Below are 21228 nucleotides of genomic sequence, written 5' to 3' on the forward strand. Positions count from 1 at the left end.
TACATTCCAGTGTTCTCTCTGACTGCTATGTGTGTGTTTTAACATTGTCTTTTTTCTTATGATTAAACTCTATTGAGAATGTAATTGAGTATAGCACTTGGGCTAGATAGTTTACAGATAATCATTAGCATATTTGTTTCTTAATAGTAGTATATTCTCTGATAGATTTTCTGTTATTACAGTTCCATTCCCAACCGTATCAAATTTCTTCTAGTTCAATAGAATATATCACTAGAAGCCTTAATTAGAAGTTTCTAACATGATAGATTTCCTTCTATAGGTCTAGAATAATGTTGTTTTATGACCCTTTTTTATACAAATGCTTCTAAATTGTTGATCTACTCCCTCAGGCCTCTTTTGACCTTTAGAATATGTGATTCTGTGAGGGGTGGAGTCAGACTTTCAAAGGGTGTGAAGACTGAGGTCTGCACCAGCTGCACCTTCCTGAAATGATTCGCTATGCTCTTGGGAAATAGTTTTAAGACTTTTTCAGCTTCTTTGGAGTCATTTCCTTTCTGTGTTCTCCCGCAGACAACTTCTTCATTGGAACTGACTCTTCCATATCACACCCTGGGTGCTGTTGCTTCTCTTAGCATTCCTTTTCAAAGGTGTCTTTATCTCTAGCCAAACAGAGCCACAGTGCCAAACCCTACAAGATAGGGCCCATAGTTTAAAAAATATCTACATTTTCTTTGTCTTTGTTTTATAAATATATCGAAAAACCTGAAAAACTATTGGGTTTGAAGACTGAACTAGTGGTCATATTTTTTACTTTCAGTTAAGGCGCTAAATGTGGCAACTTTCTCTTCCTTAATATTGGTGTCAATGGGGCCGGCCTGTGGCTCACTCGGGAGAGTGTGGTGCTGATAACACCAAGGCCACGGGTTTGGATCCCATATAGAGATGACCGGTTAGCTCTCGGGTGAGCGTGGTGCTGACAACACCAAGTCAAAGGTTAAGATCCCCTTACCAGTCATCTTTAAAATATATATATATAGGTGTCAGTATTCAGTTAGCCTTCTCTCTGCACAGTTGACTTCTTGGGTGAAAAGGACGAGTCGACACCAGTTGACGATCCACCAGAGAGAGCTCGTTTATTAGGCAGCACACACACATATATATAGGGCTTTAAGGGAAAGCTGATTGGTTTAAAATACAATCCCTATTTAGCATACCGCATGGGGCTTGGGGGGGAGCTGATTGGCGTGCGATTTGCACCGCAGGAAGGAGAATGTGGAAGAGAAGGGCAACCAGCGCCATGATGGGGTGCTGCCGAGAAGGGCTTATGTGATCAGGGTGTGATCCCTTGGGGCATTTGGGTTCTTACATTGGGCACATTGTTTACTTTTTCCTCTCCTTCCCTACCTATATATCTTATGCCTTCGCTAATTTAAGATGCTAGTGAGCTACAGAATGCATAGACCTATGTTAACTTCTGAAACACATTAAGTTCTGTTTTTAGCCTTAAGTATGTTGGACTTTTTGCTTCTATATGTGAGTGTTTATACAGAATTCCAACATGAGAACGATCATGGCTGAAAAGAACTATGAAGGCTTAAACCAAAGGCTATGTGTGTCTTAAGCCCTTACTAACTTTAAAATTCTACTTGAATATAGGACAATGTTTTAAGGCTTGCCAAATGTAGATTTTTTTTTTCTCTTGTCACAGGCAATACAATTGGTTTTTAATAAATAGGTTTTTTTCTTTTTAAAATTAGTTTTATTTATTGATTCTTGCTAGTGCAATCTTTTTTTTTTTAATCAGTTTTACTGTGTGAAAGATAAAGTTAATCATTGGTGGAGGGGGTAGGGGAGTGAAGGTGGGGATAGGTTTTGGCAAGTTATTGTGTTGGCACAAGCACCTGTGTGTAGTTTTCTAAGTAAGACTCCTTTTGAAACCAGGCATGCTGAAGGCCAGCCTGCTTTCTGCTGTATTCCTCCTGATGTAATTATTCTTCCTTCTTCTCATCAGAAGACTATGGCTCGATTCCGGTATTGACTAACAGTCAATATAAAGTAGGCATGAGAAGGTTTGATTACATCTTGTAAAGCTACAGTCTGTGCCAGTTGTATGGCTAAAGCAATTCATAAATAAAGCCAAAATGTTGCATAATTTTAGTTATGCTAATTTCCATTTGTATTGTCAGGGCTAGGGCTCAGACCCTTCAAACCTGTTGTACAGACTGGGTCACTAGACCCCTCACACGCAGGTCCACACTAGGTAATTGGGAAAGATCCCAGGAGCCACTGGCAGACAACACAAGCTCAATCCTCAGCAGTAGCAACAGCAGCAGTGGCCTCTCAGGGCATCCCAGAGGCACTGGCAGCAACAGCCTCCAGCAGCAGTAGCAGCCTCCCCGTGGCCCTCCCAGGGGCATCCTGGGGGTGAGGGGGCACTGTGGATCTTTATAATTAAGTCCATAACCCAGGACACCTGGGTGCACAGGTGCAATTACATTAGACAATAACCAAGGAACACCTGGGCACACGTGCATATTTACATCAAACGCTCAGCAAGATTCTCAACATGACGGGCCTAACCATTTTCCTTCACTTTCCCTACAGTCCACCCCTTCAGCATCCCTCGTTGTACAGTCTATGCATTCAGAATCTTCTGCGTTGTTCCCTTAGCAAGGATAACTGACCCTTGCGTTCACATACTACATATTCCATCCCAAGAGTCCCAAAAGTGTTTAGCTTGTTGCAGCACCAACTCAAAAGTCCAAAGTCTCATCTGAGACTAAAGGCAAAACTCCTTTTAGCTGTGAACCTATAAAGAGTCAAAAACAAATTTTTCTACTTCCAAGGTACAGTGGGACAGACACTGGGTACACATTCACATTCCAAAAGGGAGGAATAGACCAGGAAGGAGGAGGAACAGGCCCCAAACAAATCCAAAACCCAAACTGCAAACATTAAACACAGTGGGGCATCTGGGCTCCAAAGCATTGGGCAGCCTCACTCCTACAGCTCTGCCAGGTGCAGCCCATTGAGTTGCCCTGGTCCCTGCGGCTTTTCCAGGCCAGCGCCGCATGTTGCCAGCAGCCCTACAGCACTGAGTTCCTGGTGGCAGCCCTGCCGTCCTGGCTCTAGACATTTCCCTGGTGAAGGCTCTCTGTGGGGGCTGCAACCCCACTTTTCTGGTCCACAGATGACCTCTGCAGCACCTCCACTCCTGCAATAATAGGTCTCTGCCTGAGGCTGCCATTCTTCCACTGCTCTCAAATTCTGCTAGCCTGCAAACTTAACACAACACGAAGGTCACCAAAGTTTCCAGCTTGCACTCTCCAGAGCAGTGCATGAACCACATTTGGGGCCGCCCAAGGCAGGGCTGCTCCAGCCAGAGCAGCTAGAATGCAGGGAGCAGTTTCCCTGAGAGGGCACCGGCACCCCAGGTCTATTCTCTGGAGAAACTTAGTTCTCCTAGGCTTCAGTGTCTGTGATGGGAGGGGCGCTCTCTCAAACTTCTGAAACGCCCTCACAGGGCTTTTCTCCCATTGTCTTGGCTATTTGCATCTAGCTGCCCCATCCTCTGCGCTTGAACCACTTGAATCAGCTGGACTTACACCAGCTACAGCATTCACCCCACACAGTTCAAACAGCTGCATTCACCCTGTCAAACATCAAGGACTGGCTGCCCTGCCCCTGTGCATATCTGCGGTTATCCTGTAACCGCTGCCCCAGAGACAGGCGTGAAGGCTAACTTTTCCACTTTTCACCAGGTGAAGACATACTTGAAATTCTGCAGGGGCACCCATCCTCAGATCATCTGCCCATCTGCATGTGGAACTGTTTTCTTGGGTTTATGTGGCACCCAGCGAGCCTTCGGATTTAAATGGCACCCGGCAAGCCATTTGCCTTTGGACAAACGTGACATACATCTTCTCCAAAGCACATCACACCATCTACCCCTAGGTCCCATAGCTGCAGCAGCCAGGGGCTCTCCCTGTTTCTCCTGCTTTACTGTTTACAAGCCAACCAATTTGACCTGGGTATATGGGATATAGGCAGTAAATTGGGTCACCTGTGGGTTGCCTACCGGTCTGCCTGGTCCCATAGGCTGCTCGTGCTTCACTTTCTGATAGGCAACAGGTCCTTCCAGGAGATGCACATTCTCCCCCAACTCACCATCAGGTTCGTCATTGTCTTTAGTGTCAGAAGCAGGGATGACCTGTTGCTGTACTTCAGCCTCCAGGGGGTGGATTGCATTTTCAACCTGTCTGCTTTCTGCTGCAAATCTCAATGCTGAGCTGCTTCATGGGGTTTCTGGTCCATGTTGGCTCACAGTACAGAGAGCAACAACCAGACCCCAGTCAACAGGAATGCGACGACTGTAATGAGGAAAAATTCAAAAATTAAATTCTGACTAACTTGTAAAAATGTCTCTGTAACTAAATGTGCTTATCTCGGGCCCCCCAGAACTCAGCCTAGCTAAATAGTCAACTGCTGGCAGGCATTTCTGCCTTTGAAATCTTGCTAGCCTGTGCTGCTTGCATTTCTAATTTTGCCTGTTCGCCTAAGTCACATGAATCAGGAAAAACTAAAATCAACAGCTGTTTGTCTGAGATACAAGATTAGACCTAAGTTTATGGCTTATAAATACCCTGTTGAACTCATGATCAGGGTCTCAGGCTTTCGGGACCTAAGTCCACCTGAGTCCCGCACATAATAAACTTTCTGACTCCAACTCCCCGAGTGTCTGGAGCTTTCTTGCCAAGATCATTCTATAACAACCAGGCACCATGTACTCAGGGGTAGCCACATTTCCTCCCCCTCCCAAGGGCTTTCTGCTGCTTTTCCTGCTTGGCATCCCACCCATGATGCCAGTTGCCAGGCTCTTTTACCTGCCAAAAATCCTGCTGACCACCAGTTGTATAGCTACAGACTTCGCCAGTTGTATGACTAAAGAAATTCATAACTAAAGCAAAATGTTTCATTATTGTAGTTATGCTAAGTTTCTGTTTGTATTGTCAGGGCTAGGGCTCAGAGCCTTCAAATCCATCGTAAAGACTGGGTCACTAGACCCCTCACATGCCAGGCTGCATCAATACACCCCTCACATACAGGTACATGCTACGTAATTGGGAAAGATTCCGGGAGCCATTGGCAGACAACATGAGCTCAGCCTTCAGCAGTAGCAGTAGCAGCAGCGGTGGCATCTAGGGGCACCCTAGGGGCACTGGCAGCAATAGCTTGCAGAGCAACAGCCTCCAGCAGCAGTAGCAGCTTCCCCGTGCCCCCCCCACCCAGCATCCTGGGGGTGGGGGGGGCACTGTGGATCAGAGCCACTCCTCCTTTATACTTAAGTCCATAACCCAGGACACCTGGGTGCACATGTGCACTTACATTAGACAATAACTAAGGATCACCTGGGTGCACATGCATATTTACATCAAACACTCAGCAAGATTCTCAACATCTGAGGGGCCCTGACCATATTCTTTCACCTTCCCTACACACCTTCAGTTGTATGATTCTGTCCAGATCATGTAGGTAAATCGCTTAGCACAGACACTGACCCATAGTGCTCAACAGATTTTTGCTTTTGCAGCCATAACCTGTTCACACAAGAATGTGAAGAATTTTCTTAGTTTATACCATCTATACCTAATCTCTCCAGTTAATATTGCTAAACAACCCATATAATGTGGACACTCTGCCTTGCTTTTTCTTATGCTTTTGGATATCTTTATGAGGCTGTTTAGAATACTATTTAAGGAACCCCAGAGAAGTAATGTGATGGTGTTACAATAAAGCACAACAGAGTCTTTCAAAGAAGCTTTAGGTATTGGGTATCACTGGTAAAATTGTAAAGTGGCTTTATGATTTTTATCTACTTGTCCCTCATCAAGCTACAGGGATTGAACTGAGAAGGACTGATGAAAGTTAACACATGCATCTTTTGGAGTATATTTTCAGTTCTGCTTTTGCCTAATCATTGAGTATGCTTTTAATCAGCAACTAAAACATTGCATATCAAAATGTTCTGATACGGGCTAGATGTCATATCAAACAAATTCAAAGTACCTGTCCTTTAATAACCTTAAGTGGATTAGAGTGTTTTTTTTGAAGAAAAAAAAGAAATCAGTCATTAATACACAACAGTTGGGAAAATTCATATGAACTTGACCCCACAGCTTGAAGTTTAAGAAAACATTGTAATTTCTATAAATTAAGGTTTAAAAAATGGTTCTTCCTTGGACCCAGAACGACTAAAAGTGTAGTGCAGCTACTGTCCTACTAATGTAGATTGTTGTGGGCTAGACTGTGAAATACAACGGTACTTCAAAAAGTTTGTGGAAAGATTTTCATAGTATCCTTTCTCTTCTTCCACGAACTTTCTTTTTTTTTTTTTTGTCTTTTTCATGACCGGCACTCAGCCAGTGAGCGCACCGGCCATTCCTATATAGGATCCGAACCCGCAGTGGAAGCGTCGCCACGCTCCCAGCGCCGCATTCTCCAGAGTGCGCCACAGGCTCGGCCCCTTCCACGAACTTTCTGAAGTGCCCTTGTATAACCATTTTTAACACTTTTCTCAGTGGGAAATATTGTTTGAACTTTCACAGCAACCAGCCCATTGCGATGTTGGGGCTCTCTGTTGAAGACAGAATTGTTGTGAGTTTGATTGTACAAACTTGAAATTCAGCAAACATTTACTGACTTTATTGTTTTCTAAGTCAAGGTGCAAGGCCTACCGTAGAAGTCAGAAAAGCATCTATTTTGTGGCTTGCTTTCTAGAACTCATGATGTAACATGGATTAAGTTTCTCAAGGAATAATTTATGTAATTGACTTTAAAATTAGTATGTCGAAAAATTTAATAATTTATAACAAAAATATCAGTTTAATTTCCTTCTTTGAAAGGTCTCTAAATTTATTGAGGATCAGTTTTTTGCTGCAAAGCACCTGTACAGACACTCATGCCTTGCTTCTAGGCCTTGGAGGTCTGGCCCACACTTGTCGTGCCAGTCTGCCGTGTGCTTCATGGGGGTAGACTGAGCAGCCTTTGGCTCTGCACATTGACTAAAAGCCCTGTCCTTCTCCAAACTTTGGGACCGTTTATATTCTCCGGGAAACAAGCCAAACAACTCCTGCCTGCCCTTCTTCCCCAGTTTTCTCTGGTACATCCATTGATCCTAGCTACTGATTTGAGCAAGAAAATGTTAGCGGCTGGGTAGGAGGATAAAGTGTGTTGACCCTTGATCTGCCCTAAACAGATAATAGAGCACAAAAGACCGTTGTATTTATATGTAACTTGTTAGAAAAATAAAATTTTTTGTGTACCTGTATATGTGTGTGTATACACATGTACAGGAACCAACCAAGCATTTCTATAAATACTTGAATCAGTTAGGACTCTGTTGTAGGTGATAGAAAAACCAGTCCAAACAGGTTTAAATAAAAACCTAAATAAAAAAGGGCATCTATTAATTCATATAATTAAAAAAGTCCAGGGCTAGAGTCAGGATCCATTACCTAGTCCAGCCTCCTCTGTAGGTGTTCAGCAGTTAGGCCAAGCAGCATCGGACCTGATGTTCTCCCGCACACAGTTCTGCTCCAACAGGAGCCCTGGGGTTGTCTCCTTGATCTGTGTGTCTGGCTCTGGGCTAAACCTATCTCTGGCCAAGGTAGCTGGGAAAGTCTGGGGTGAAGTCATCTTCATCTAGAACCCAGGGACCTAGAGTTGCTCACCCCAATGCAAAATTTAAGTATTGTTGCCACAGGAAAAGAGTGGATGCTGAGCGGCAAAAACACAGCTGAATAAATTTTTCTCTTTATGAGGCAATGTTTCTTGTTCTTCTCTGACTATATAGAACTACTCTCCCAAGGCAGGACAGAATTCTCAAACAGAAATGCAGGGATAGCTTTAAAGATATTATAATAGAAAGACAAAAAAAAAAGAAAAAATGCAGAGACTAGCAGCCCTTTTTGAGCAATTCATTTTAAAGACTTATGTCCCTCATATTGGGGCTATCAGAATTCCAATGGCTAATTTATTAACCTGTTCCATTAGGAGAACACCTAAAGTTGAGCAGCTGCTCAACCTGAGGCTTTCTGCTGATGCATTACAGGCCATGCCTTCAGGGATATCCAGCAGGGAACGGTCACTATAGAACAGTGTGGCAAGCATAGGCAAGCATAAGTAAAGACACAGAAAGATTTAACTGTCATCAGGAGAGCATTAGGGAAGACTTCATGGAGGAGGTAACCTCTGGGTTGAATTGTGAAGAGTGAATAAAAAGACACCAGCTCTCTAAGCAGAAAGAATAGCACCTGCAAAAGTTCTTTTGCCATGGCTGGCCTGTTAGCTCAGTTTGTTAGAATGCTGCCTTGTAACACCATGGTCAAAGGTTCGGATCCCCCTACAGTCAGCCACCAAAGTTCTGTGACCTGATGCTTGACCAAAGGACTGCACATCCTCAGGAGGGCCAGAAAGTCGAGTTCCAAGAGGGGACTGTCGAAAGTAAAGCCTGGAGAGATGGCAGGGGCAAGACTGCAGGTGCCTGAGAGTGTGTGACTTGCATGCTGGGACGAGGAGTTTGAACCTTAACCTGAAGACTTGGCGTGCTTTAGAAAGGTTATGAGCAGATGAGTGACCAGGTCAGGTTTTTATTTTAGGAAGTTCATGGCTGTGTGGTGGATAGTTTGGAGGTGTTGGGGTGAAGGCTTGGAACTAAGACTCTGGCCGTAGAAGTGGAGAGGATGGGCCCAGCAAGGAGCTGTTAGGAAGTTGACACCAACAAGATGTCACTTTGGCCTGGATATAGGGAATGAGGGAAAGAAAGAACCTGATGGCTTCCAGTTTGCAGGCTTTGAAAGGATTTCTGCAGAAAGATACTGAAAGAGTATGATCAGAATTCTAAATTGTTGCTTATCCTTAAAGGAAAGAAACTGCCCTTTTGGAATTCCAAGGACATGATTACTGAGCAGGAATTCAGGAAAAGTGTGGTCATGATGAAGTTCCTGTGGGTAGTTTTGTCTAGTAGCTGTCTGTGCCAAGTGAAACTGCAGACTTGCAGCCACTCTGTCACTCTCTTTTTGTATCTGTAAACAGTTAATTTGCTCTGATGTGTTCTCCCATCTTGAAAAAGGGTGCTTTGTTGACCCTTTAGGAATTTTGACTTACAAAGGAGTAAATGTCCTTTGAGTAGAAATATTCTAAACTATATAGTTAAAACAACATAGGATACTCTAATATATATATATATATATATATATATATTTTTTTTTTTTTTTTTTTTTTTTGGTCTTTTTCGTGACCGGTACTCAGCCAGTGAGCACACTGGCCATTCCTATATAGGATCCGAACCCGCGGCGGGAGCATCGCTGCGCTCCCAGCACCGCACTCTCCCGAGTGCACCACGGGGTCGGCCCAGGATACTCTAATATATTACAACTAGTTCCTATACCCATAATTTTATTAGTCCATTTAATATGTCAGATTATTTTGGGAAGAAGTTAAGACCCCAGTATGCTCGTTTTATATACAGTCAGCCCTCTATATCTGCAAGTTCCTCATCCACAGATTCAACCAACTGCAGATCGATACTATTTGGAAATGGGCTGGTTGGTTAGAGTGTGGTGCAGATAACACCAAGGTCTTTGGGTTCAGATCCACTTACCAGCCAGCTACAAAAAAAAAAAGAAGAAGAAGAAGAAGAAGAAATTGGGAAAAAATAACAGTACAACAATAAAAAATAATACAAATAAAAAATACAGTATAGCAACTATTTACACAGCATTTAAATTGTATTAGGTATTACAAGTAATCTAGAAGTGATTTAAAGTATACAGGAGGATGTGCGTACGTTATATGCAAATGCTATGCCATTTTATATCAGGAACTTGAGCATCCGCTGATTTTGGTATCCACAGAGGTCCTGGAACCAATGCCCTGTGAATACCAAGGGACAACTCTGTTCAGTTTACCACTGAGATTTGAATTGAAACTTCTCTTTTAGGATAGGCTTTATTTCTTGCAGAGCTCAGAGGACATCTCAGAGGACCCTCTCACATTAATATTCAAACATGTAAGCTGTTACTTTCTTTTAAGGTAATAAACTTAAAATTACTGTGTGGAAAAAAAAGCATCTATAGGTTAGCAGTAACTCCAGAATCCCCAAAAGAGGTTTAAGAGATTTTTATCTTTTGATAAAAATGAGATTGTTTGGGGAGGAAGGTATGTGCTTTAAACAACAGGTTGCTCTTTTGGTCACTGCTCCATCATACTGTTGTTTCTGCCTCTGCCTGAACCCAAACCCCCTCCCAGCCTGACAGAAATGTTCGCTTACGCAGCTAGCCCTGCCTCAGTTTGTGCCACATCTTCTACCTGTCGGCTGAGACATCAGAAGTCGATGTCCATGTCAGCCTCTGGGCACCCCAAGATGATGTTACCTCCAATAGACAGTGAAGGAGATAACTTCAAAGCTATGTAAGAAAAATGCACATTCCTTGTGAAACTAATGTGTACCCACTGCTTCTTAATTTTGTGCTGTGGATTTTATGGTCCAAGATTTTGTTATACTTGTCTACAAGGTGTCCTTTCTCCATGTGATTTTAGTTAAGCATATCCTGTCTCATGGTGTCCTTGGTTGTTTGTTTGTGTCTTTGTGCCTTTGCATACTACAAAGGGTGTTAGAAATTCCCTCTCCTTCCCAGGTTGCTTTCAGCATGTGGAATTTTTTACTTATACCATTGTGTGCTTACAGAACTTTTTAGTTGCCTGGTCTTCAATTATACCTGCATATCTTTATTTCTTTCATATTGGCACGGTTCTCTGAGTGTAAACAATTTGAGAGGGAAGCAAAGGGGAAAAGCTTGAGTTAGTTATTCTGTGTCCTGGAATTTCCCTGCATTAATCTTGTCCTTGAAAATATATATGTACTGTTCCCTTAAGCTCTATGAGGCTTTGTCTCATTATATACTATTTCTTTGGTACCCTTTCCCATTTAACTTACCTTTTGCTCCTAAGTCCTATAAAACACCCCTTGGACCTGGATGTATTATACCTGATTTTCTCCACTATGTATAAAAGGTATATTGTGATTGTAACTTTTTATGTGCCATGTTTGCCACAAAGCTGGGACTTTGTGGACAGAGATGTAAGACGTCTCTTATTTTCTGATCTCACAGTGCCATTCCTGATCAGAGAGCTCCAGTTGCCTCTACACACAGTGTTAGCAGTGCAACCACCCCAGATAGAATCCGCTTCCCAAGGGGCACTGCCAGTCGCAGCACTTTCCACGGCCAGCCGCGGGAGCGGCGAACAGCAACCTACAACGGCCCGCCTGCCTCTCCCAGCCTGTCCCATGAAGCCACACCACTGTCCCAGACTCGAAGCCGAGGCTCCGCTAATCTTTTTAGTAAATTAACTTCAAAACTTACACGGAGGTAAGTGCCACGTGATGCTGGTTGTTTTGGAGGAAAGACACAGAGCAAAAGGAGAAGTATCTTCTCTATTGTGTGAAGCTACTGCCAGATGAGCCCATGTTTTTCTGGTTTATGTATAGCTAAATTTTTAATTTAAAACCTTTACAATAGAAATGACAGCTCTCAGAATCTTTTTATGACACTAGAAGTTCTTTAGCACTTGGGAGGTGTTTGTTATTCTTTAATTACTACTCCTTTTGATCACACATCTGTCCACATGGTATGCTCACTGCAGCTTAGCAAACCCCCAGTTCTGGGGTAGGCAGGGGTGGCCACTCCCTAGGACTCGCCAGGGAAGACGATGCCTCTGTTTGTAGTCATCCCTGCCACAGAGAGACATTTCCTCTTCTCTCACTTCATTGTCATTAAGGAGCACTAAGTTTCTCCGAGTCTAAATTTTGAAATTGGTCTCTCTCTTGGTCTCTACGAAGTTATATTAAGAGCAAGGTAGCTTTCTTAAATGTGGTATAGTTTTGGGGATAAAATCTCTGGCTTATTCTCAAAAATGATAATAATAATAATAATAATAATATCTGGTTGTGTATAAAATGCTTCATGTGTCCAGTAGGCTATCATTTTGGGCCTTGAGAAACTCTGAGAGTCCCTTGAGATAATTTTATTTCCCCAATCTAGTGTGGAGATTCAAAAGCCTAGAAATATCAGCAGCTACAGGAGGGAAAAGTAAGGAAACCACTTAGCACCATAAGCAAATAGTGAAAGGCTCCATTAGCCAGGAATGCACCCAGGAAACTCAAGAGCCCCTGCAGTTCCAGGACTCCTCAAAGGAAATTTTTTCCAGTTAAGCCTAGCTGTGGGTTAGTATATTCGAGATATCCTGCAGGTTCGCCTGTGCAGACCCTCTTGTTTGTTATCTTGCGGAACAACGGTAGGAGTTTTCTCAGGGTTTAAAATGATCAGTGCCCTCCTCCTCTGTTTCTTGGCACTCCCTGTGGGTCCATCAGACTATTGCTCAGTTTCACGCCATCTGCATTATTTAAACTGTAAGCTAAATGTCACTTTTCAGTCTCCTTAATTTCTCCTTATAAAACTTAGATGAGTCATATTAAACAGTCTGATCTTTTTGTTGCTAGGACATCAAATACCAGATTAGGGAAGGTTTCTGATGTCCATTAGCATTAACTAGAAGTCAGAAGGTTTCAGTCCACCCTCTTCTCATCCCATTCCAGAGTGGGCAGAACAGAATGGTCTAAAGGGCCTTGCCAGGTTTGGGGTACATGTTCATGACCAGTGAGAGAGACAGTTCAATCCCAGAAGAGTCTGGTGACCCTCAGAATAGTTCCTTCCTTCCTTTCAGAGTCATCCCATGGCATGTCCCAGGCTTCCTTATACCCCAACTCCTTCCTCAGGGACTAGGCTGAAATGAAATCTGCCTCTGAAACTTGGGTGGTAGAAGAGGGAGCCAGGTACCATCCACCTGGCTGTTTACCTCCCTGTCCTTAATTAAATTCAACAGGCAGGGCAGGCCAGTTAGCTCAGTTGGTTAGAGCATTGTGTTGATAACACCAAGGTCAAGTGTTCAGATCCCTGTACTGGCCAGCTGCCAAAAATATATATATATCAACAGGTGTTTTCTTCTTTGAGCCCCAAGCACAGAGGGAATATGCAGCAATCAGTTTTGTCTTAAGTTCCAAAAAGGTAGCCTTATGTCCAGACACTTTGTTCTATAATGGGCTCTTTAAATAAAACCTTGCACACCATTAAAATCCTTGAGTTTATTTAATTGTCTCCTTTGTGCTCTTTTTTTTTGGGGGGGGGGTCAACTTAAGACTCTCATTAATTAAAAAGAAAAAAAAATCAGCTACCATTATTTGAATGCTTACTATGGGCTAAGATAGATGTCTATAGATATATAGATATACACATTTTATATAATATAAATATGCGTGTATATATTTTATACGTATAAATGTGTGTATATTATATATACACACATTTTTATATATATAATTAGTATGTCTATAATCATATGTTCTCTTTCTCTCTCTCTCTCTCACTCACTCATTTAATCTCCATGATCCACCCTGTGGAGTAGTTTTCCCCATTTTATAGAAGAAACTGAAGATAAGGTTCAGAGGTTAAGTCACATGTTCGAAATCCTACACCAAAAAAGTGGCAGAGCCAGGTCTGTTAAAGTCCAGAAGAGGCCCTTTAAGCCACTATGCTGGGCTCACAGGTAGAAAGCTCAGTAAAGGAATGTTGCAGGCATGAATCTTTTTCTCTTGTTTTCTAATTGCATTTATTTCATGTATTTGAATTGAAATTGGAGACTGAGGTTTTTTATTTTAAAAAAATTCTATGTAATTTTCTTATTTTACAATTTCCAAGCTATTTTTCACCTCCAGATTTTTGCAGAAAACGATCTTTTATCCTATTTTGTTAAATTCTGCAAACTTAGATCTGTCAAGTCCCTTAGTACTAAACTTCAGCTATAGGCTGTTTGTTCTTAAAAACAATCAGAACCCTTGCTGCTGCAGTTGAAGCTTCTTATTCTCCCCCTGGCAATAATTGCTAGGATGAAAGTTGCAGTGCCTGAAAGGCTCACAAAGGCCGTTTGCACTTAGATGCCACAAGGGAGACCCTACCTGGCTAGGTGTGAAGAGGGCCAGCATCAGAAAACCTACACCCCCTGGAGAGCTGTGGGCCCTTTGCAGTCAGGGGGAGTGGATGCTCTCTCCTCCTGGGGCAGGCATGACCTGCTCAGGGCACTTGAGTCACCCATTCCCTGCAGGCAGAGCAGACTGGGCACACGTGCACATGCCTCTGTACCTCAGCTTTGTCCACGTGGCCCCTGGGCAGATGGCGAAGGCCTCTGTCCTTTGTCCTCCTCAAGAGATTTATGGGAGGAAAAGTTAAGAAAAGCAGTCCTATAGTATTTGACCAGAAACCCTGACTTTTTCCAGGTAGGAAATTAGGACATGAAAATATGTTTTAAAGACCTTTTAATTATTTTTCAACCAAAATAATCTTTTGAATAATACTACCTTATATTTATGTAGTGTTTGTTTATAAATTATTTTCACATACATGAACTTTACTGTGTATAACCCTGCTGTGTACCAGTTTTGATCTAATTATTAAGTGGTTGACAGATATCTACAGTAGTAAAACATTTTCTTAATTGGTCAATTAATATCTGAAGCAATGCAAGTTATCCCAAGTGAGAAAGAAAAATCCAATGATTTCATTAATTCAGCAAATACATATGAATGCCTATTGTGTCCAATTACAGAACTGAGCTTTACAAATAGTTAGCAAAAGTTACAGAAGTTACAAAAAGTAAACAAACCCAGCCTGTACCTGTCCAGGGAAGCTGATTGCATGGTCATAAAAACCTGATCCATAGTTTGAAAAATCTTCTGTCAGATTCTGTTCAGCACAACATACACTTCTCCTGAAAATATTTTAATGACCAGAGTGACCCCCTTTTACTTACTTATTTATTTATTTATTTATTGGAGGCTTGCTGATATGGGGATCTGAACCTTTGACCATGATGTTAACAACACTGCAGTCTTACCAACTGAGCCAATCACCCAACCCTCAGAGTCACCCCTTGTAAATACAATTCTTCCAGTTTCTTACACAAAAATAAAATCTGTACTGCTTTCTTGCCACTAAATTTTTGTTCATTTTGAGATCTAAAACTCGGAAAATTCTACTTCAGCTTACACACCAATAACCTATTTTTTTTTCCTTAAGAAGTGGTTTATATAATACCACTGTAACAAACATTATGTTAATGTTTAAATCATGTTCCTCAAAAAAGTAATGATCCTCTTAATGGTTAAATATTTTATAATGAAATTTTTAATGTTTATAAGAAGGACAGATTTTTGTTCATAAGATATTCTGAAAAAACTGAGAAATGTTATGTTATTACTAGTACATTGCTAATGAATTGCCATTTCTTTAACAAGATGTTGAATTTTATCTTCGGTGTGTCCATTTGAAGAACTATAAATAAATTTAATTACAGCTAATGTCAATATTTACTGCTAAACTTTTTCTCACAAGTACAGATTTTTTAATATTTCTAATTAAAAGATCACATACTCATTTAATTAACCGTAATAATTTTACTTTTTCAACAAATGTCACCATTTCATTGTTTATTGGCCAGAAGAGGAGCCCTGTTTTATTTCAGTTTTTTCTTTCTCTCTATAATTGATTAGATTTTCTATTTAATTTGTACAAGTCATTTTTGTTAATTATTTTTTTTTCCTTTGGCTTAATTTCTTTTAGAAACATGTCATTCAGGTTTATCAAAAGGTAGGATTTATATATACACATTTATTTTCCAATCCTCCCCTCCAAATGGCTCCTGCAATTAACATCAGGTTTGGCTTTCTGGCCCTGTTTTTTCCTTAAAGACTAAACTTTCTGCTGAGAACTAAATACTTATTTCCTTGAAAGGAAACTGGAAAGAAATAGATTAACTCTGTCAGGCATTTTAAAGGAACTATGGCACCCATGCAACAACAGACCTGTGCATGCTCTGTGCATTTTCTTTCTTTGGTAGAATTATTTAGCATCCAAATAATTCTGTCTTCATACTAATAACACTTAGCATGCTCCTGTTTGAAGAATGATATATTCAGTAACATTAATGCACAATTAATGATTAGCCACAAGCATGCAAAAGGTAAGTGGTAATTGTGTTAGTCATCATTTTTATTTCATTGAGGATTGAATTAGCAAAAGGCTTTAAAATGACATGGAAATTAGCTAATACTCTGATATTGGAAACAAGCGTAAAATTTAAACCTACAACCTCATTTGGTTTGGCTTTGTTAGAAGTTAAGATGTGAGCAGCCACATAGAAATGTTTTAATATTTTCATAAAGTTGAAGAGTAAGTAGTATTCTCTCTAAAAGCCACTTTCCACTAACCACTGAAAGAAGCATGTCTCATTATTTTTACTTAAAGCACTGCAGTAAATGTTTTTACTGATTCTTTTTTGGTTCATAAATGTGATGATTGGGTTTTCACACTGTTGTGTGAGATGTGCCTCCCTCTAAACCTTGTTATGATGCCAGCATGTTACCCATCTGAAATGGGGGGAAGAAGTTATTCCAATTTGATTTGTATTATTTGATGATGACAATAAAGAGACCAAAAATGTTACTGTCTTGGAATGCACACAGATGAGGCAGAAATCTGCCATTAAAAGCCACATTGTGCCTGTGCCTCTCAAGCCACCGGAAGGCCAGGCTGTGGTTTTTTATGTTTGTGAAACTAGTGGGTCACTGCAAGGCTTTGTTAATGTGAGCTCGTCATCAAAAACCGTGGGGAAAGTGCATTCTTCTGGTTGGAAATTCTACTCCATGATTATTTTTTAATCTTCCTAGTTGTCAAGTTTTTTCTTGGGTACAAAATGTTATAATTGAATATAGAATTCAACTGATATTCCAATTTCTTTTAATTGGAAGCCCATTATAATGTGGGGAGTAGTTGAAAAGTCAGAATAACTCCAATCGCAGGCCATGGATGTGCTCAGATTGAAGAGCCAGCAGCGGTGCCTGCTGGGTCCTTGAAGCTACATGCAGCCAGGCTTACACCCAGCCCACGTGTCCCCCAGAAAAGAGCAAATTGCTGGCTGGGCCCAACTGGTGACCAAAAACTGCTTTAGATTTGTCCATTTTATGATGTTTGTATTGCTATGTGGGTGGTTGTGTACTGGTATGTAAGATTTCTTTTCTCTTTCCCACTTCTCTTTGCTTCAACATTCTATTCATTGAGGCTTCCAACTGAATATGAGAGGAACGGGAGATATGAGGGCTCAAGGTGAGGGGAATGATTTTTACTTAAAATCTTTTCTAGAGGTTTACCTCGTTTCTGTGCAGAGGCGACACTTTTCCGAGTGTTCTGCATCATATTGCTGCTGTCAGTGTGGGGTAGTTAGGTGGGCATGATGTAAAGGAGCCCTGCGGCATATAAAGCACACTGTCGGGTCGCTGCCACCCCCGCCGCCGCCGCCGCAGCCTCCTGCTGGACTTCCCAGCAGGCTGCGCTGCGCCGCGGCGGCCACGAGGGGGCGCCTGCCTGCCACGCAAGGCTTCCTGATCCCAGCTTGGCGTGGACTTTGCATTTGCGTGTGTGTTGAATGCCTGGCAGCGCCTCCAACCTTCCTGCCCGAGCATAATGACCTGAACTGTGGTCTGGAGGTGTGGGGGTGGGTAGGAGCACTCATAGGAAGAGCCCTTGACTCATCACTGACCCTTTGCACAGTTCTAGTCTCAAGGAGTGAGCTCAGGACATTTAGTAGCATTTTCATATTTCAAACTAGATATGTTTTTTAAAAAATGATTATATAGTTGAATACTTTGCTTTTCAGTTTTACACAGCTATTATTGCACTGATGTGTGGGGGCCACCAGATAGGTGTAGGACTGTCTGCATAGTTCTAGATCACTTCTGCTTGTGCCCTTTTTTACACCGGTCACCACCATGATGTTACAGATCCTCATTAACCCATTTGCTCTCTTTCTGGTCTTCCTAAAACACAGCTCTGATCATAAGACTTCTCTGAATGAAAATCATCAGCAGCCCCCACTTCCTGACTGACCACATCCGTCCCTGCAAGGCCCTGAGGGGTGTGATGCAGGCTGCCTCAGCAGAGGGCGGGGGCAGTGCCAGGCACCATTCCCACCCCATTCTGCATGTCCCAGCCTGTAGGGTAGGCTGTAGCTGTCACAGTTTGTTTTTCCATCCATAATGGGAAGGTAATAATAGGACCTACCTCCTGGCGTCAAGTAAGAGTAGGCCTGCCCACGGCAAGTGCTCAGTAAATGCCAGCAGCTGTCATGAGGGTGATGCTGTGCCCCACTTCCAGTCAATCTGTGCACTTTATTGTGCCCCCAGACACATTCTGTGCTTTCCTACCTCCTTACCTTTGGTTATGATACTCCCTCTGCTCAAAACAAAAACTGTCTTCACCGTCTCATCTTCATTGTACTTTACTGCAATCCCATGGGCTGTCTATAGCTCTTCTCAGATGTCACCCTTCCAGGAAGCATTTCCTCATTGTCCCACCCCACCTTTCAGTCTCAGTCCTCCCAACTGGATGGGCTCCATCTCTGTCTCCTGTACCTTTCCTGTGCTGCTGCTGTTTCCTTACCTTCCAGTCTTCCCTACCAGCCCCAAAGTAGTTTGTGAGCTTTTTCTCATTTTTATAACCTATTTAATGACATTTTATACATAGGAAGCTTCTAATCAATTTTGGTGGATGTGAACCAGGTTGGATATTCTACTAGCAGATTGGCAACAGAGAGAGCTATGTGTGTATGTAAAATCTGTGGCCCACCCTGAGCTCTGATGAATTCATACATATGTCTACTGAGTGTTTTTACTGCCCGAGAGTGTTAGGTACTCACTCTCTTAATTGAGGCCTCCAGATACTCACCTGAAAATGTAAATAACTGTTTAAGGTAGCAATAATGATTAATGCCAAGGAGCGGCCAATAAGTTATGGGATTCCCAAAAGGGGCCCTGCTGACACCACCTCGTGGGCATTGGGACCCAGGCTCACATTCTGTGAATATACACACTATGCAGATGGGTCATTTCAGTCTTCTACAGACAAATAAGCTGTAACATTTCATTTTTCTATCTATTTCAGTAATTAATTATGTCATGTAAGTTTTTTTTTCTTTTTTTAAGCTATGAAATTGGAAGTTGAAATTAACAAAAATAGAGACATGGAAACAATGAGGTGGGTGGATGTGAGGAGACTGGCCCACCCCCCACCTGCTCTGAGCTCAGCATCTGGGGCAGTTTGCAGGGAAAGCAGTTTTAAACTGTGGATGTTGAGCCCCCAGTTATCCTGAGTGCCAGTTAAGATGGAGGTTATGGTAAAGTGGATTGGAAAGAAAAGTCACGGTAACAGAGAGGCAGCTGGGTGAGCAGAGCAGGAGGCTGGCCAGCAGCTTCTCCCTGAGCTGGGCCCGTGTCAGCCCTGAGTGGAAGAGCAGGGCTCATCTCTACTTTGCCTGATTTCCAAGGATTCTGTTTAACAAACTGTGTTCCTAATTTTAGTAAGTATGGGTGGCTGGTGAAGATTTTCCAGTCAGGTAGATTTTTGCACGTGTGGCTTATGATTTAGGGGCATGGTCAGGGGTGTAGATGAGTACTTCTTAGTAAAGGAACAGTCTGTGAATGAAAGATGTGGAGGTCAGTTAGCTGTGTTTTTTTAAAGATGTTGATTATGACTAGCTAAAGTAAGAAATGTTGATTTTTCCTGTGCAATTAAAAAAAAAAAAAAAAAAAAACACCCTGCCACTGCATTTCAGTCGCAACGTATCTGCTGAGCAAAAGGATGAAAACAAAGAAGCAAAACCTCGCTCCCTACGCTTCACCTGGAGCATGAAAACCACTAGTTCCATGGATCCCAGTGACATGATGCGGGAAATCCGCAAAGTGCTGGATGCCAATAACTGCGACTACGAGCAGAGGGAGCGCTTCCTGCTCTTCTGTGTCCACGGCGATGGGCATGCAGAGAACCTGGTGCAGTGGGAGATGGAGGTCTGCAAGCTGCCAAGACTGTCTCTGAATGGGGTCCGGTTTAAGCGGATATCAGGGACATCCATAGCTTTCAAAAATATTGCTTCTAAAATTGCCAATGAGCTAAAGCTGTAACCCAGTAATTATGATGTAAATTAAGTAGCAATTAAAGTGTTTTCCTGAACACTGATGGAAATGTATAGAATAATATTTAGGCAATAACGTTTGCATCTTCTAAATCATGATATTAAAGTCTGAGGACGAGAGCACGCCTGGGAACGAAAGCTGGCCTTTTTTCTATGAATGCACTACATTAAAGATGTGTGACCCCTGTGCCCTCTGTCTCATTTCCATTGCCCTGAAAGCGTGTGACACCAGCTCCTTGTGCCTCCTGTCTGGGTGGGTGTGAGAGTGGGTGGCATGTGTGTGGAATAGTGTACATGGAAGCATCTCCCTGCACTGGCATCCAGGGTTGTTACTAGTACCTCTGTGGGAGATCATCTGGTGCTAAAACATTACAATTGCCTAGGAGGAAGATAATGAATTACTGCTAAGAATTAACCTGAAGACTAGTTGATAATTAATACAGGTTTACAGTTCATACCTGTGGTTTTGTGTTTGTTGTTTTGTGTTTTTAGTGCAAAAGGTTTAAATTTATAGTTGTGAACATTGTGTGTGTTTTTCTAAGTAGATTCACAAGATAATTAAAAATTCACTTTTTCTCAGTAAAGTCTTGCATTGTCTCCTAATACTGTATTTAAGACTCAGATTAAGGCAGTCACTAACAGTGTGTGTGTTTGCCTCTAACATCAAGTTGAACAAAAGCAAAGGATCACGTATGAAGGCTTGGGGCCACTTTGTCCTTAACTCAGGCACAGATCCCAACATTTTGTGGTTGCTAGTGTCTCCCTCCTCACCCTTGCCGCCCTGAGAGTAATAAAGGGAGAAGATGGTCCACCTGGTGACCCGAGAAGGAAAAGAATCAGGAGTGGCTGGCAGCTTAAACCTTAGGAGCTGCAGTGTCCCCCTGTGTAGAAAAATGCCAGGTCTTGACCGTTCTGGGTTTGTTCCCTATGAAGTGTGTGATTTTCCTCTCTCCTTTCTTGTGATTCAGCACATGAATCAGACCTACTGCTTTTCTCAAGCACCCACGTGGTTACGTAGAGGTGTAATGAGCTCATCACTCAGTTTGACACTTTAATCTCAGCGGAAATTGTCACGTTGATTCGTGTGCTGTTTTGAGTTCTGGCTTTGTTGTTGGTCAGAGTTTGAGAGTCTGG

At 42.2% G+C, this 21228-nt stretch overlaps 1 protein-coding gene and 1 non-coding gene across 10 annotated transcripts in view; both read left to right on the top strand.

Annotated features, from left to right (window-relative positions):
- MARK3 (microtubule affinity regulating kinase 3) overlaps positions 1-20281 on the top strand; it is a 100451-nt gene extending 80170 nt beyond the window's left edge. For 5 of the 9 annotated variants that reach the window (XM_063088864.1, XM_063088866.1, XM_063088868.1 and 2 more), the window contains 5 exons: positions 10270-10431; positions 11133-11390; positions 15693-15719; positions 17190-17234; positions 19738-20281. In XM_063088864.1, the coding sequence (XP_062944934.1) occupies positions 10270-10431; positions 11133-11390; positions 15693-15719; positions 17190-17234; positions 19738-20083 (838 nt within the window). In that variant the 3' untranslated portion in view covers positions 20084-20281. The remainder of the gene's footprint in view (positions 1-10269; positions 10432-11132; positions 11391-15692; positions 15720-17189; positions 17235-19737) is intronic. The other 4 variants (XM_063088867.1, XM_063088870.1, XM_063088865.1 and 1 more) reach the window with 3 other exon arrangements.
- LOC134374467 (small nucleolar RNA U13) lies at positions 16400-16504 on the top strand. Its single transcript, XR_010023310.1, has one exon. It is a non-coding gene; the product is annotated as a small nucleolar RNA U13 (small nucleolar RNA).
- Positions 20282-21228: the final 947 nt, after the last annotated feature.

The sequence above is a fragment of the Cynocephalus volans genome, chromosome 3 (genome assembly GCF_027409185.1).
Source record: "Cynocephalus volans isolate mCynVol1 chromosome 3, mCynVol1.pri, whole genome shotgun sequence".
In the NCBI taxonomy this organism is placed as follows: Eukaryota; Metazoa; Chordata; class Mammalia; order Dermoptera; family Cynocephalidae; genus Cynocephalus; species Cynocephalus volans.